The sequence below is a fragment of the Leptidea sinapis genome, chromosome 28 (assembly GCF_905404315.1).
Source record: "Leptidea sinapis chromosome 28, ilLepSina1.1, whole genome shotgun sequence".
Taxonomy (NCBI): Eukaryota; Metazoa; Arthropoda; class Insecta; order Lepidoptera; family Pieridae; genus Leptidea; species Leptidea sinapis.
The window spans coordinates 1,619,585-1,634,621 of record NC_066292.1 but is presented as its reverse complement, the minus strand read 5'-3'; the positions used below and the strand labels follow the sequence as shown (position 1 = coordinate 1,634,621).

Genomic DNA, 15,037 nt, shown 5'->3' with positions numbered 1-15,037 from the left:
AGGGCGCCATAGCTAGTGAAATTACTGGGCAAAGGAAACTTAACATCATATGTTCGGGCGTATCAATAACCATCAGCTGAACGTCCTGCTCTTCTCGTCCCTTATTTTCAAAAAAAAAAAACAGAAGAAATTTCATTAAAACTGGCCGAGGCCAGTTCTTCAAATTTCTTAAACGACGAGTCGTTTAGCAAAAATATTACAATCTCGTTCGCTCTGGATTTGATTTTTATAAAAATAATGTAAACATCGTTTATTTGTATTGAGCGTGTAATAGAAACGCTGGAAAGAATCGTGTTTGCAGTGGAAGCAATATAGGATCGTCGAAAGGCGTCAACGATCTGAAAACAAACAGGCGAGTTCAAAAAGCCTCTCGAACGTTGTAAATATTGAAGTAGAGGTGGCTGCTTGGTACGAGATGACAGCTTGAGTGGCGCGAGGGTGTGGGGCGTCCCTAATAGTCTCGAGAGACATCACAAACAAGACGGAAACGCAAACATACGACACCTTTTAAAATATTCATCCGTTAGATGGAGCTGTTACCAATCTACTTTTTTATTCCAGTGAAGTTTATTACATGCGGTGATCTCAGATATTAAGTTTCAATTCAGTCTCGTGCCAGAGTTTGGTGAGTTAACATTTCCTGAGGATGCCTCGTGTAGAAGCGAAATACGTGTCGAATTGTTTGAACACAAATATTGGCGGAATTAACGCCTACTTTAATAAATTTTCTCATATATTAATACAAAATAAAATTGAGTATATTATTAAAAACATAACAAGAACCAGTTTAAGTAAATTTTTTATGGAAAAAAAAAAACAATTATTTTTTATTATTTTTCTTAACAATAAATTTAACTTGTTTTGTTTATGAATTTTCCAGAAAACTTCATTTGATACTTTCACACGTCTTATGAACAGGAATAACGTTTATAATTTGATTAGTAGATATGCTTCTATTATTTCTAAATTTTGTAAATACAGCAGTATTTCACTACATTTTTGCAAGAAAATATTATCACATGTAATTTAATTAAAATCATCAAATTAAAAAAAAATAATAATATGGCGCTTAAGTAAGCTAATGCTTGTGGACGGTTTCGCGTACGTGTATTCGTGTTATTAAATTATAGTTACATTGTGACAGAGAAATGTAAATAAGTGGTTGTCGGTTCGTCATCACTTATAGGTATAGAAGTTCATCATCACTTATATATATAGAAATTGAAATGTCTTACCGTTTCCCTTATCATCTGGCCTGTGAATATCTGGTGGTTTGGCTAAAACTGAAAGGGGATGATGTGGCGGCACTCCCAGCCCCAGGAGGCCCGCCGGGGGCAGAGTACCCTGTCCTAGAAGCGGTAGGGGCGGGGCCCCGTGCGCTGGTAAGTGCGCTGCGTGCATTTGTTGAAGTAACCTAGGCAGGTCCGGCCGTTGTTGCTGTCAACAAAACAAAACTCATTATTAAAAGCTGAAAACACAAGACTCAATCAACAATACTGCAGTGGATATTCCTTTGTAAAACAAGCAAAAGTATCTTTGTTTATTTAGACTAAGAGAACTCCACAAAAGTAGATAAAAAACATCGTTTTTGTTGTATACCGTAGACGGTCAAAGTGAATTGGTGTGTCGCCAGTCGCGGCGGAATGTCGTGCATTTTTAAATGGAACTGGGCTAAATTAAAAACCCCTCGACAGGCCCCGGGCACGTTGCGATATTTTAAAATTTAAATGAGAACCGCCGCCGGCGACGACTCGCTTCAAATTGATTACTGCTTCTCTATTATTCCTCTTTTCCACTTTCCTCGTTTTCCCGCTTCTATCTCGTCTCGTTAAACTTTATTATTATACGCTCTGTATTCCGCTTCAGTTTCCGCTGAAGTGTCCGCGACCGCGACTGATCTCCGCATATTTTTTGCCGACTTTTTTCCGCTTCGATCCGCCCCGATCTTTCATTTGTCGGCCCAAAATTAATTGGTTTTTCGCCGAGGGTTGAAACATATTTTTTATTGGCTTACGGCCCTGATTTATCGTGTGTCAAAAGGTGGCGAGCACCACTTAACCGAGTGCTTTTTAGCTAAATGCTTTTGAAATCAAATTTAATTTCTGAACCCGTAAGTAGGCAAAACATTAAACTTCTAGTAATGTTACACAGTTATTGTCAAGATTGAACTGTAGTAAGTTCATAGTTGTATAAAAGTGGGTGTGAAACCAAGGGATTCTAAACAAAGGCAGTGCGCGTCGAAACGGCTGCCGTGACATGACCCCAGCTATTGAGATTCACGGCCCACACCGCGGAGAGCCTCCCGACCCCACAACCAACCCGACCCCACTGCCCTCCCTTGTTATTATGAATGACAATATCACACCAGCGCCGCACCGCAATATTTTTTCCAGAGTGCATTTACTTAAGAAGTGATTAAATACCAGAGCCATTCCCTCGGGGACTCGTTCTCCCTAACGACTTTTCCGACTGTACTTATCTTTATGCCAACTTCGGTGTTTATATTATCAGCTAAATTAAAGTTTGCTTAAGTTTCGGTTAGCAGATGGGGAGATTACGAATTATTTGAACAGGATTTTTGGACATCTATTTGTTTTTTTTCCTCAACTTCAACGTTCCGAGATTGTATTCTTTGATCGAGCATAATTTCGTAGAAAGCTGTGCAACCATATATAGTCACAGCAGTTAATTTCACACTTTCTTATTTAAAAAGGAAATTCGCGATATAAAACCACCGAGCAGGTATGCAAATGGTGCTCCCACATTGCCGTTATAAAATGTTTGTAAACATTTTATAACACCAAAACATTTACTAACAAATGTTAACAATTGTTGCACTTTGTTAGAAACTGTTACATGTTATAAGTGCTCCTACATTGATGGAAAATGTTTAAACATTTTATAACATCTAGTATTGGCTCGCAGTTTGGTTTCGCCTTCTGAGGGCTGAGGACGTCTACACGAAAATGGAAGAAGATTTGCTCATTGGAATAGCTTTTATTTTTTGTTTAAAAAAGAAGAAAAAGCGCTCTTATTGGATGCGCCAAACGCTAAAAGCTAGAGGAAAATATAGTGCCACAGACTATCTCAAGGATTTAGGTATTGATGGTTGCTTAAAAGATTTTATAAGAATGAACAGTTCCGAATTTGAATATCTACAAAATTTAATTGGGGCAAAAATAGGCAAACGAGACACTACATTTAGAAAATCTGTAAGTGTGACGGAAAGACTTGCGGTAACGTTAAGATTTTTGGCAACTGGTAGCAGTTATAAAAGTCTTGGAAATGTGTTCAAGTTGTCAGACCAAGTGATATCTATTATCGTACCAGAAGTGTGCGAGGCTCTCAATGAGGTTTTAAAGGAATACATACAGGTAAGTCAAACAACATTTTTAATTATTTTTTTATTTACTTTTAATATGATCTAATCTAATCATACTTTAGGTAGGTACCTATCTTACCTTACTAATAATTTTTTTAATACTTAACAAACCAAACATGTATTTTTTAATTTTTGATTGATTCCAACAAATCGTTTAATGATTGGGTCGAATCTTGGCTTGATTCCGATAAATTAGACGGACTCTGTGTTCTTGCGCTGGTACGAGTATGTGTCCTGGAGTTATCCGAAGAACTGGTTTCAAATGAAGCCGAGGGACTCGGTGCGGTGTAGTATCCTCTCGAGCTACAGTCAGCATTATTTTCCGAAAAAGTGGATAGATTTGGTTCAGAGTTGTATCCCCAGGAACTACTAGCGGTTGGGTCTGTAAAGGTTGTTGGAAAATCATATTGTCCCATTGTCGCATTGTACAAAATATTGTTAATGTGATGTTGAGCAGTATTCTTAGCATGACTGTTTTTTATTTGTTTCAGTTTCATCGAGACATACTCTCCAAATGCGTCATTTTCATCCCTGCTTTTTCTAGATTCGTACATTCTTTGTAAAATATTTACAGCTTCTTGTTGTGTTGGATCTTGTTCTACTTCAGGCCGTCTTCTTTTCCGAAATGGTTTTGGGGTGGCGAAAGGCGTGCCCGTAGTTTCATCAGTGACAGTATTTCCTGTTTCGTTCAAACTGAGAGTGTTTTCTGAAGCAATTCTGTTTTCTTCGTTACCCTGAAAGAATAGAACTAAACGATAATTTCAAGTTATAGGCGCGTCAAATTAGCTAAAATTGTAAAAAAATCTATAACCGCGATTTTCTTTTTCTATTACTTAACAACCCTTAACTGAAATCATATTTTTTTATAGTGTATTCTATTAATATTTCATACTTAATAAAAATATCCAATAAAATTTGTTAGAATAACGAGTTATAAATTTATTTTTCGCGCCTATTTCTTAATCTTCTATTTTTGTTCCAGATACCAACAACACCTCAAGAGTGGCTACACGTGGCAAATTCATTTGAAGAAAAATGGAATTTCCCAAATTGCTTAGGAAGTATCGATGGAAAGCACGTAGCCATACAAAAGCCAATTGATAGCGGCAGTGAATATTACAACTATAAAGGATTTTACAGCGTTGTACTTTTAGCGATAGTGGACGCAGAATACAACTTTCTGTACGTGAATATTGGCTGCCAAGGACGCATAAGTGATGGCGGAGTTTTCGCAAACACAAAATTTCGAAATAAAATTAACGACAATAGTTTAAAAATACCCAGTGACAGCTCACTACCAGGCAGAAACAAACCTCTTCCTTATGTGTTCGTAACAGATGATGCGTTCCCTTTACAAAAACACTTATTAAAACCTTTTCCAGGACCACAGGATAGCAATTCTAAGGAAAGAATCTTCAGTTATAGACTGAGTCGTGCGAGGAGAACAGTAGAGAACGCATTTGGGATTTTGTCAGCCAGATTTAGAGTTTTACGAACTACAATATTATTAGATCCAGAAAAAACTACTACTTTAATTATGACATGCGTGCTACTGCATAATTTTATAAGAAAAACTGAATCGAGCATGATTTACGCTCCATCTCAATACTATGATGGAGATGACATAGTAACTGGTACACGTATCGATGGACAATGGAGATTAGAACAGCAGCAATTAACACCACTTGAAGCATGTGAATCCCTGACAGATGATGGGAAAGAAATAAGAAAAGAATTCGCAGAATATTTTTCAAATGAAGGGTTTTTGGACTGGGCATCTAAATATTATTAAAAGACGTTAAAATAAAACTCACCTGCAACCCTCCATCGACAGTTAAACTTGGAATATTTTTGCCTTTAAGGAACATGAGTTTTTTAAATGCAAACCATTTACTTGACTCATTAGCTCCTGCACCAGATTTATTAGATTTACATTCTCGGTTAAATTGACCTACGAGTGATCGAATCTTTTTTTCAATTACTTTTTTATCCATATTAAATTCACTGGCAATTTCCATCCAAGCATCGTGTTTTTTATTTCGGTCTTTGTAGCTCTCTGACATCGTGTTCCATAGTACTTCTCTTGCTTGAAACATTTCAATCAGTTTGTAAACATCATCGTTATTCCAATTACCGGACATATTTTATTGCTTGGCGCACGCGCAACCACTAATACACACGCACAGCGATGCACGCTGACACAAAGGAACTGACAAGCGAGACACCACGCGCAGCGACCTGCGTACTCTAACCCCCACCGCACCGCACCGCCTATCCCGCCATCACCCTTATAAAATGTTTACAAACAAAAGATAACACATTTTACTAACATTACTAAACATTTTCTAACATGAAAATTTATTTGTGATTAAATGTTTGCTAACAAATGTTTACTAACGTTATTAAACATTTTCTAACGGCAATGTGGGAGCACCAAAATATAGAGATAATATTTATATGTGGAGCGTATCACGTAAAAGCTGGCTCTGAATACATGAGCGAGCAGTATTTGTGGGCGCTCGCAAACTTTTGTCACGAGAAAAATGCTTTTTGCGGGTTTTGGTTTTCACACCACATTTACCCCGCTGTATGCTACGGATTACTTTATAAATGGATGACGTGAGCGGGGATTTTGTGATATATCGAACTCTGTGTACATTCGGCTTTTGTTAAGTCTGCGTTCCTTGTTTTGTTAAACAGGAATGTTCTTGTAGAAATCTATTTCTACTTCATTGCAATTAGTACTGAGAGTATTTTATATGTACAACATACAATTTTAAAACAGAACTATCACATGTTGTATTAAACACTTAACATGAATCTACAGTTTTATCATCTATGTTTGTTCAACTTTCGACTTGTGATATTGACTTAGTATTTGTGATTCCAAAATACTTATATTAAAATTCGAAACCAGTTGCACATCAAAAGCTTGATTTCTCCACGACCAGGCTACATATGTTTTTTTATTATTGAAAGTAGGTAAGTACGATAAAGTTTACAATAAAATTATACATTTTACAAAAATTAAATTGATTAAAAAATTACCAAAAGCAGTTTGTGGCAAATTACCTACCTAGTGCTTTGGTCGCGTAGTAATCGGTTGTAAGTGACCTGTCAAATTAGTTGACATAAAAGTTTTTAATTACATTTAACTATCTCACATAACCGTACGTAACGTACATAGATGCAATAATTCGACGCACTGTGTCCACGATAACATATATCTTAATTCGTAAACCAGTTAGCCGAGTAACAACTAAGTGGGCAGATAATCTATAACATTAAGCCACAATTAGCTGCCGCTAACGAGAACGGTCGAGCCGGCGGAACTTTCCGTTGGTACATATTAAATAATTAATAGCTATTAGCCGAGTTATTTGGTGCCTTTTATGATTGACGGGCCCCGTGTTTAAAACAATTGATATTAGCTGTACCTATTATGAATTTATTATTTCGATGCTACTTTTGTAACTGGCTTTCTAGGTTCTTCCTATTAAAGAGCTGTGTCGTATAGCCTCTATATTTTCTTAATTCTGTTTTTATAAATATAACGTTTAGCAATATTTTTAAGTATTTACATTATTGATACCATTATGATTGTAATAATAACATTTTTGGGTGTTTTAATTAATTAATTATTATTCATTCATATTTAATCCGTATCCGTATCTAGCGATATTGTTTTAAACGCAATCTGTATTCTGGTCGTAACTATAAGATGTTAACCGGTTGGCAAACCTAATAAATAAATAAATAAGTAATTTAATACCATCTTTTCACTATTTATATTTTATTGTCATGTAGCTTTTCAGTGAGCTATTTAATATTTTATTATATTTTTTACTGTTTACATATAATTGAATTTTTTTAAGTGAATAAATACCTATATTTTTACTTATAAGAACTAAGATTTTGAAGTAACTTGAGGTAACATATCTATTTCTTTGCATCAGTTATTCTCTTTTCAGTTTTAATTTTCTTTGTCGAAATGTCTCGCAAAATTAAATCCGAACTATATAAGAACTCATCAAATGTTTCGAGCAGTAAAACTTTTTTAAAAAAGCTTTTTAATGTTTTAAACTAAATTGAATTTCAGAATTTTAAAATGCTTTTGAGATCCCGGTCAGGAAAAAAAAGGAACATATTTTATTCAAGTGAATTTACTTTGGTACGTAATATAATAAAACAAGGAGAAATACGTAAAAGTCGTTTCCTACGCAAATTGAACGCGACAAAATTATGGCGGAAATCTTCGGAGGTTTGCGTATACGGAACAAATACAGTATCGAGACGATGGGGGCGGGAGGTCGCGGAGCTTGGGGTTCACCGGGTGAGCGACACGCACCATTAGCCACGGAACCAGGGGCACTTCGCACGTGACGTCACCGCTTGTTACTACATCAGCTTTCAACGTAATTGCCCCATCTAACAGAACCAACCTCGAAGATAGCATCACGAACTGTAATGGCGCCGTGACGACCGCTATCTCCCAACCACGCATTATTATCGATAACATTAATATTCACAACGGAATTAATACTTGAGTGCGTGATTTTAGGAGCATTAAATTTTATGTGCGCAAAACGAACTCCATTCGGAATTAATTACAAAACGCAACATAAAAAGCTCGCAGGCCGGATGAATCGTAAAACGAATTATACAATTACTTTGAAACTCCGTCGCCGAGTCCGGTCGCCGCTTCCTGACTGAAAAAATAAACAGTTTCACAAAAGCGACAGGGCACGGTTAATGCGAGGGCGACGTTGAATTCGAAGCGGCAAGAAGCGCCGAAGGCCCATACAATATTTATCACCCGCTCGCTACGTGCCTCGGAAAAAATGACAAATTCATGTTTCCCCACCCTCTCTACGTGGCCCGATTTATACTCGTAATTTTTATCAGGGGTCCCGACGTAAACTAGATAGAAATGTTTTCACGACTCGCTTGTTTATAAAGCCATCGGCGGGGAAACAGATACGCTCTATTTACACGAGCCGAACGCTTGTTTGTTCACATATCTCCGGAGATAATGTTGCATAAACTTTATGCCTAGCTATACAACACGAATACACTTGTTTATTGCAAACACTTATGTCAACTACTCGTTACCAATTATAGGTTTTAGTACTTTCTGAACCGGTATTTTCATGTGAGCGTAAGCGATTGTCAATGGAATGACAATAGTAATTTAAATAACATCTTTAGTTCTATTAGTGTTTATAAACGACTTCTCTGTGAATTCTTTATACATATAATGTACTCGTGGATAAACGTAAAATATTTAAACAGCACCCGATAAACTCATCAAGAAAGATCGACAAATTAATAAGAGGTTTGAATTCCGTTCACAAAGAATAGATTTGAATAAGTTAAGCAGTAAATGATTTAGATGCCGGGGAAAGTGCTGTCGTAATTTGAGACGTATTCCCGCTCGGTGTTCACAAATCGACGAAATAGTCGCAAATCAGGCGGGGAGAGCACCCTCTCAGGGGAAGCCCCTTTGATCCCGAGCTGACCCGAAAATAAAAAAGGCTCGTAATAAAGGACCGACATACGGTAGGTGGCGGCGCTTTTTTATTTAAATTAGAGTGTTTTATAGGGGGTGAGCGATATTGCGTTCTGCCGTTTCCCTCAAGAGAATCTTTTTTTATCAAGATGTATTTGCTTTTCGGAACTTATCCAATAGCTAAAATACTGAACAGGGAATACAAGTAACATTGCTGTTTACGTATAAATAAGAATAGGAAACTGCTGGCATTGTAATGTGAAAATGTGAAGAGACACGAATAGAAGATAAATGATATCGTTTTGATATATATACCTTTAGGTGTAGTTCAAAACCTTCAAAAAAGGGGATCTTCCTAAAATGATATATAATGGCACACTATTATGTTTCGCAATCAAAGACAAAGACGATATTGATGATGATAAAACTAGCCCATTAGTTCAGCGAGTATTGTTTGCACTGTATGTTCGTCAATATTCCAGTTATTAGGGATAGTAAGAATGAATCTTATAGTACTTTAATAAGCTGCATCATTTGTCGTTGAAGATCTTGTTTATTTGAACAAGATATTCTAATTAAAAACTGGTCAATGTGTGTTATTATACAGGTGTTTATAAAGAAAACCTTCACGTCATGGTTTGTAGATAAAAACTGTCATTTCCAGCAATTAGGTTGTAAAATAAATTGGGTCTTGTGCAGATTGATTTTTCGTTTCGGTTTCCGCTTTCTGCGAGGCTTATTTCAAGATGCATTATAATGGCAGAAAACTTTTCCCACTTATCCCCATTTGTGCTTAACTTTTCCCAAATGCTACTTTTGAACCTATCAATAGTTTACGTTAAGTTTGTGATTAACCTATCAACAAGTCGCTACTAAGCTCAACTAACGATGTCTTGCATAAAATAGACTACATAGACAACAAGTCGATTCCAAGACATTATGCAAATACATTTCCATTAAACTCCCGTCGCTACAACAAAGCGCAGACCTCGGCTGCAATAAGTAATTAAGGTGTGCTATTAAAGAGAGACAACTCCTCGAGCATATGTTAAATAATTCATGAGATTGTTGAAACGGGGCCAAAAACAAATCACATTTAACTGTTGATGTAAACCTAGAAGGCCATATATCAGCGCCACTATTAATACACGGACTATTCAGAGGAGTATTAAAATAAGTGCTCGACGCCGATGTTATATTTAATGATATAGAAATAAATTGTTATTAGTGAGGACTGGGAGTGGGAACATCGTGGTCGGCCGTGTTGTTGAGAGCGAACTAATCGAGTTGGCGCCCCTCCAACTTCGGGATTCACAAGAGTCCATCGACCATTCCGACGACAGTTTCGCCGCTTTATTTTCGTGCCCATTATGTTTGGGACGATTTATTTTGATATTCTACCCGGTCGACATTTCGTGCGATTAGGTTGCGGTAGCGACTCGCCGGTATTAGCCTTGTTAACTGCTGGCTAAGTATTATACAGGGCTGCCAAGCCTTTAGATGAACCTACAAGTTAACCAGTATTTAATTTATTATGATGATGATTGATATTATTCATCATAGTTATTGACTTTAATCTATTGATCACATAGCCTTCGTCTGCCAGGTGTCAGTCATCGGAATGAAAAATATTCAGATTTCATTGTAATCTATTCTGATTTCTGATCAGATCTGTATATCAACTGTATTCAGTTGCAAACATTTACGTTGTTATGTAATGTTTCTGGACAACAATTTTTTTAAATTTAACTAGCCTTGAGGTTTGGATCTTACAATTTTTTTGGAACATAATTAGCCACCAACACATTATAATTTTGAAATAGGTACCTACGTACCTACATTTTCATTTGTCCCTTTCAATATTTTTAATTTTGTAACATCATACTTAAACTATAGCTTTATTGCTAGCCATTTCGAAAATGTTTTATTATTCTTTTTTTATTTTCAGGATTTTTTAACCGTTTATAAAACTTCATAAAAGATCTTCAGTCAGTCAGGTGAAAAAATAAACATACAATATGATTACTTGATTCGTATAAAGGTCCCGATATAATAGACGGCAATGAAGAGCTCACGACAACTCTATGAAACAACAATTAGAGTAGGAAGTGCGAAATTATTTAAAACTCCAATTTGAAGTCAGACGATAATGCGCCTCACGAGAATGATAAACTTGATAATTTATGTTATAACATGTTAATGTGTTAATTTGTACGTATATTTTTTATACAGCCAAATCAATAGATTCTTCACTCATAAAGATTTTGATTTGTATCAATACATTATTATTAACCTATATATTTTTTTCCTACGACCATATTTAATCGACAATCGGTGTTGTGGATTCTTTGGGGGAGGCCTTTGTCTACCAGTGGACGTCTTCCAACTGATGATTATGTGCGTGACAAGGTACGTCATACACTCGCGATTTGTACATAACACATATTATCCCACTGAGGTTAGTAGATTGGCAATCGAATCATCGAGCGAAACCAAAATCTGATTGCTTGTGTCAGTGTGAATTCTGAAGATTTTCTTTCATGGATGAGTCACATCCACGTACAACAGCACACGTTACCATTTCGACCAGTTCTTATACTAAATCTACTACTGCGGAGTCTTTCCACAAAAGCGAGATATGTTTCGCTAACAAACATTAGGTCGTTACAGGCCGATGGCGTGTACGTATATGGTCTCGTCTATCTCGCTCTAACACACTCTTATACTAAGTCGTGACTCTTTCGCATTGACAATTTATTACTTTATTATAATACATCTATGGATTTGTATGACAGTTTGTGTTAGCGTGCGTGCATTGCTCAAAAATTGCCTTTTATGTCATTGTCTATTTAGAACACTGTCCTGTATAAATACCACTTGACAGGCTGTTCCATTTGTTTGACAGCAATTTTTTGTGCCTATTTGAAGCGCCACTCGCGAGCGTCCATAGAACTAATTTTGACTAATTATGGAATTAATTTCGGTCATTATCCGTGTTATTTATTCTACAAGAATCAACGTAATAAAGTACAATATTTTTTTGTAAATAGTTTCCCACCATCTATCGATGTTTGCTGAGGTTGTCATCACTACTTTTAGTACCGCAGACTCTCGCAACATATCCAACAGCGCCAAAATGGCGAATATCAAACAGGCACAAAAGCACTTTGACAGCCGCCAGTCCAGTGGGATATAGTAGAGGCCAGTGCTTTAACGTCATACGGCCGTTTTCAATAACCTATCTATCCTTAGTTTAACTTACTACTTTTTTTTACGCTTACTTACATTTCAATAACCTATTGACAGATAGCATTGGACTATAACTATATTGGACAAAACAATGGATAGATTCTTAAGATCTTGCGTGAAACTAAGGGTAGATAGGTTATTGAAAACAGCCAATAGTCGACCTAGACGTATAAATGATCTAAGCATTACGTAATCAACACCTCTTCATTTCTATGCAGTGTTCGCCAACCGCAAGTCAGCATGCGCCAAATAAAAGACGACAGCCAATTAAATAGCAACATAAGGTAGAGTAATTGGAGACAGATGGTAATTTTATCAATTCCCCGGCACGGCGCGACGTTGGATCGCGGCCAAGTGGGGTTGCACGGCTTAGATCGTTTAATTAACGAGCGTCGAACTTTCGACCTGTTGAAAGCCGCGCTCCTTTACAAAATCTATTAACTTAACACGTGCACGCCTGTTTCCACACACGAATACACATGTCTTCCGTTCCACACGAATACACGCCTTAGGCAGGTAATACACGCGTGTAATGTATCGTAGGTATATTGTAGGCATCGGGAATTCGTTGTGTGTGGGATTGTTATTCAATACGAATAAAACATGATTTATTAATGAGAAGTGACGAGGCATATTATATATTCAGCTGGATAGTATACGTTCTCTATAAAAATGCGCTGTCTGTCAGGATTATTTTATTTTATTATTTAGCGACATTTTTGAAGCGTTTCAAATTGCAATACTTACTTGGAAAGGTTGAACTTTTATTTCATCACAGAAGTCTAAAGTCTTCTATTTAACTACTAGTCCTACTAAAGTCTTATTTAACAAAGTTACCGTTTTTTTAAATATTATATGGCGATCATTTGTAACTATACTTTGCACACCAATAGGGCTCATGTCCCTCAATATCCACAGCCTTACAAGCGTACGTAAATGTATAGTGTGTATATACATTATAAAACCTACACAACACCCGATTGATAAATAATTCAAGCTTTCTACAGTCGAAAGAAGCGATTGCTGCACTATCGCCCAAACTGACACGTCGAATTATCAGCCTAAACAGAATCATAGGTGCCCTAACGGATCACACATCACTAAACAAAGATCTATTCACAATGGGCGTAACGGACAGTCCTAAGTGCAGAGGCTGTCTTGCTGACGACAAAACGGTCACTCATGTAATCCTGGAATGTGCAGGAGTGACCAACCAACAGGAAAAAACCTTAGTATTACAAGCTCGCTCCAAGAAGTCTGCGAACACCTCAGGAGTGTTCTGAACTTCTGGAAAGAGCTGGGCTGGTTGGAATAACACTGCACGCAAAATGGACCCAACTGAGTGGTTTAATTGTAGAAACATGGGTCCATCTACCAATACCAATGTATGTATATACAGGCGAGTGTCGTCTCGCAAGGAATATGTACTTATGATATTTCTATTGCCTTCTAATTTAGATTTATATCTGCTTACCCCGCCTGCGTGATAGTACTAAATATACAAACATATACATATATATATCTATCGAAGACCCGAAGCAGAAAGGTTAGTGACCCTGACTACTAAGCTAGAGGTCCCGGGTTCGAATGCCCGTAGGTGCAATCATATATATGATGAATATGGATGTTTGTTTCCGAGTCATGGATGTCTATATGTATTTATGTATGTGTAAGTATATTGAATTAAATTTATCGTTGTCTTGTACACATAGTACAGGCTATGCCTAGTTTGGGGCAAGATAATTTGTGTAAAAGTGTGTCAAAATTATTACTATTATTCTTATAATATATATATATATATATAGATAACACGTGTAGGCGTGAGAACCCGCCTTAATGCCGAGCAGCATAATGTTTCTACTCACGCTTTTTATTCAGCATGAGTGTAATTTATTTGGCAATGTTTATTTGATAATTCTTTGATAGAAGTGTTTGGACATTGGCCAGCTTGCAGTGACCAAACATTACGCCCCAACTGTCACATACACACGCTGAACGAAACAGACACGTGTTTTCAATATATTCACTCGAACCATCTTTATGTAAGTCTTGTTGAAAACATCAACTTGTACGAGATCGGTGAATGAAATATTACTTATATGCATGATGTATCATTGGAATTGTTCTCGGTATTAGATTGTTTTGTCTATGTTGTGAAACTCGTGTCGTATTTACATTTAATTGGAACGTTGACTTAAGCGAATTGCTTTCATGTACTTTCGTGTTTTACTAGTGGGAGGCTCCTTTCCACAGGATGCTGGCTAGAATGGGTACCAGAACGGCGCCTATTTCTACCGTGAATCAGTTATGTGTAAGCATTACTGTGTTGCGGACTGAAGGGCGCCGAAGCTTGTGAAATTACTGGGCAACTGAGACTTTACATCTTTTGTCTCAAGGTGACCAGTGCAATTGAAGTGCCGCTCAGAATTTTTGGGTTTTTCAAGAATGCTGAGCGGCACTGAATTGTAATGGGCAGGGTGTATCATTTTTCCATAAGCTGAACGTCCTGCTCGTCGCGTCCCTTATTGTCATAAAAAAGTAAGGAGTAGGCGCTTTTTTGAAGGCATCCATGTCGAATCGTCCCGGAGACATTGAGCTAAGAAGTAGGTAGGTATGTAATGTCTTAAAAGGGATAATATTCAAGTGTCTCACCCCTATAATAGCGTTGAGTTCCGTCATGGTGACCTGCTTCGCTCTCTCCACCGCCGACGCCACTTGCTGCTGGTGCTCCTGCGACAGGAATGGCAGGATCTGCGCTATTATCGCGTTTAGCCGCTTCGCTATTTCTGTCTGAAATAAAAACATACAATCAACATAAATTAATGAGTAGTTCTTAAGACGTTTATCTAACGTTTATTTACCACTACAAGTCAAGAGCCTTTGTAAAACAAATATTC

The 15,037-nt window shown here is 37.0% G+C and overlaps 3 protein-coding genes across 3 annotated transcripts in view; 1 reads left to right on the top strand and 2 right to left on the bottom strand.

Moving 5' to 3' along the window:
- LOC126973080 (protein groucho-like) overlaps positions 1-15,037 on the bottom strand; it is a 106,130-nt gene that overhangs the window by 43,523 nt on the left and 47,570 nt on the right. The window contains exons 5-6 of the mRNA XM_050820208.1: positions 14,793-14,930; positions 1,236-1,437 (exon numbers count right to left, since the gene is read on the bottom strand). Coding sequence (XP_050676165.1) covers positions 1,236-1,437; positions 14,793-14,930 — 340 coding nt within the window. The remainder of the gene's footprint in view (positions 1-1,235; positions 1,438-14,792; positions 14,931-15,037) is intronic.
- LOC126973085 (putative nuclease HARBI1) lies at positions 2,755-5,404 on the top strand. Its single transcript, XM_050820217.1, has 2 exons — positions 2,755-3,374; positions 4,365-5,404. Exons 1-2 carry the CDS (start codon positions 2,967-2,969, stop codon positions 5,172-5,174), a joined length of 1,218 nt encoding a protein of 405 aa, XP_050676174.1. The 5' UTR covers positions 2,755-2,966; the 3' UTR covers positions 5,175-5,404.
- On the bottom strand, positions 3,390-5,523 carry LOC126973088 (uncharacterized). Its single transcript, XM_050820222.1, has 2 exons — positions 5,197-5,523; positions 3,390-4,116 (listed from the first exon to the last, which is right to left on the bottom strand). Exons 1-2 carry the CDS (start codon positions 5,521-5,523, stop codon positions 3,508-3,510), a joined length of 936 nt encoding a protein of 311 aa, XP_050676179.1. The 3' UTR covers positions 3,390-3,507.

What these genes read in the sequence shown, in the direction of transcription:
- LOC126973085 (XM_050820217.1), top strand. Translation starts at nt 2,967, where the DNA reads ATGGAAGAAGATTTGCTCATTGGAATAGCTTTTATTTTTTGTTTAAAA. An exon ending in TTTTAAAGGAATACATACAG is followed by an intron (nt 3,375 to 4,364) that starts GTAAGTCAAACA and finishes TTTTTGTTCCAG; the next exon opens with ATACCAACAACACCTCAAGA.
- LOC126973088 (XM_050820222.1), bottom strand. Translation starts at nt 5,523, where the DNA reads ATGTCCGGTAATTGGAATAACGATGATGTTTACAAACTGATTGAAATG. An exon ending in CTGTCGATGGAGGGTTGCAG is followed by an intron (nt 4,117 to 5,196) that starts GTGAGTTTTATT and finishes CTATTCTTTCAG; the next exon opens with GGTAACGAAGAAAACAGAAT.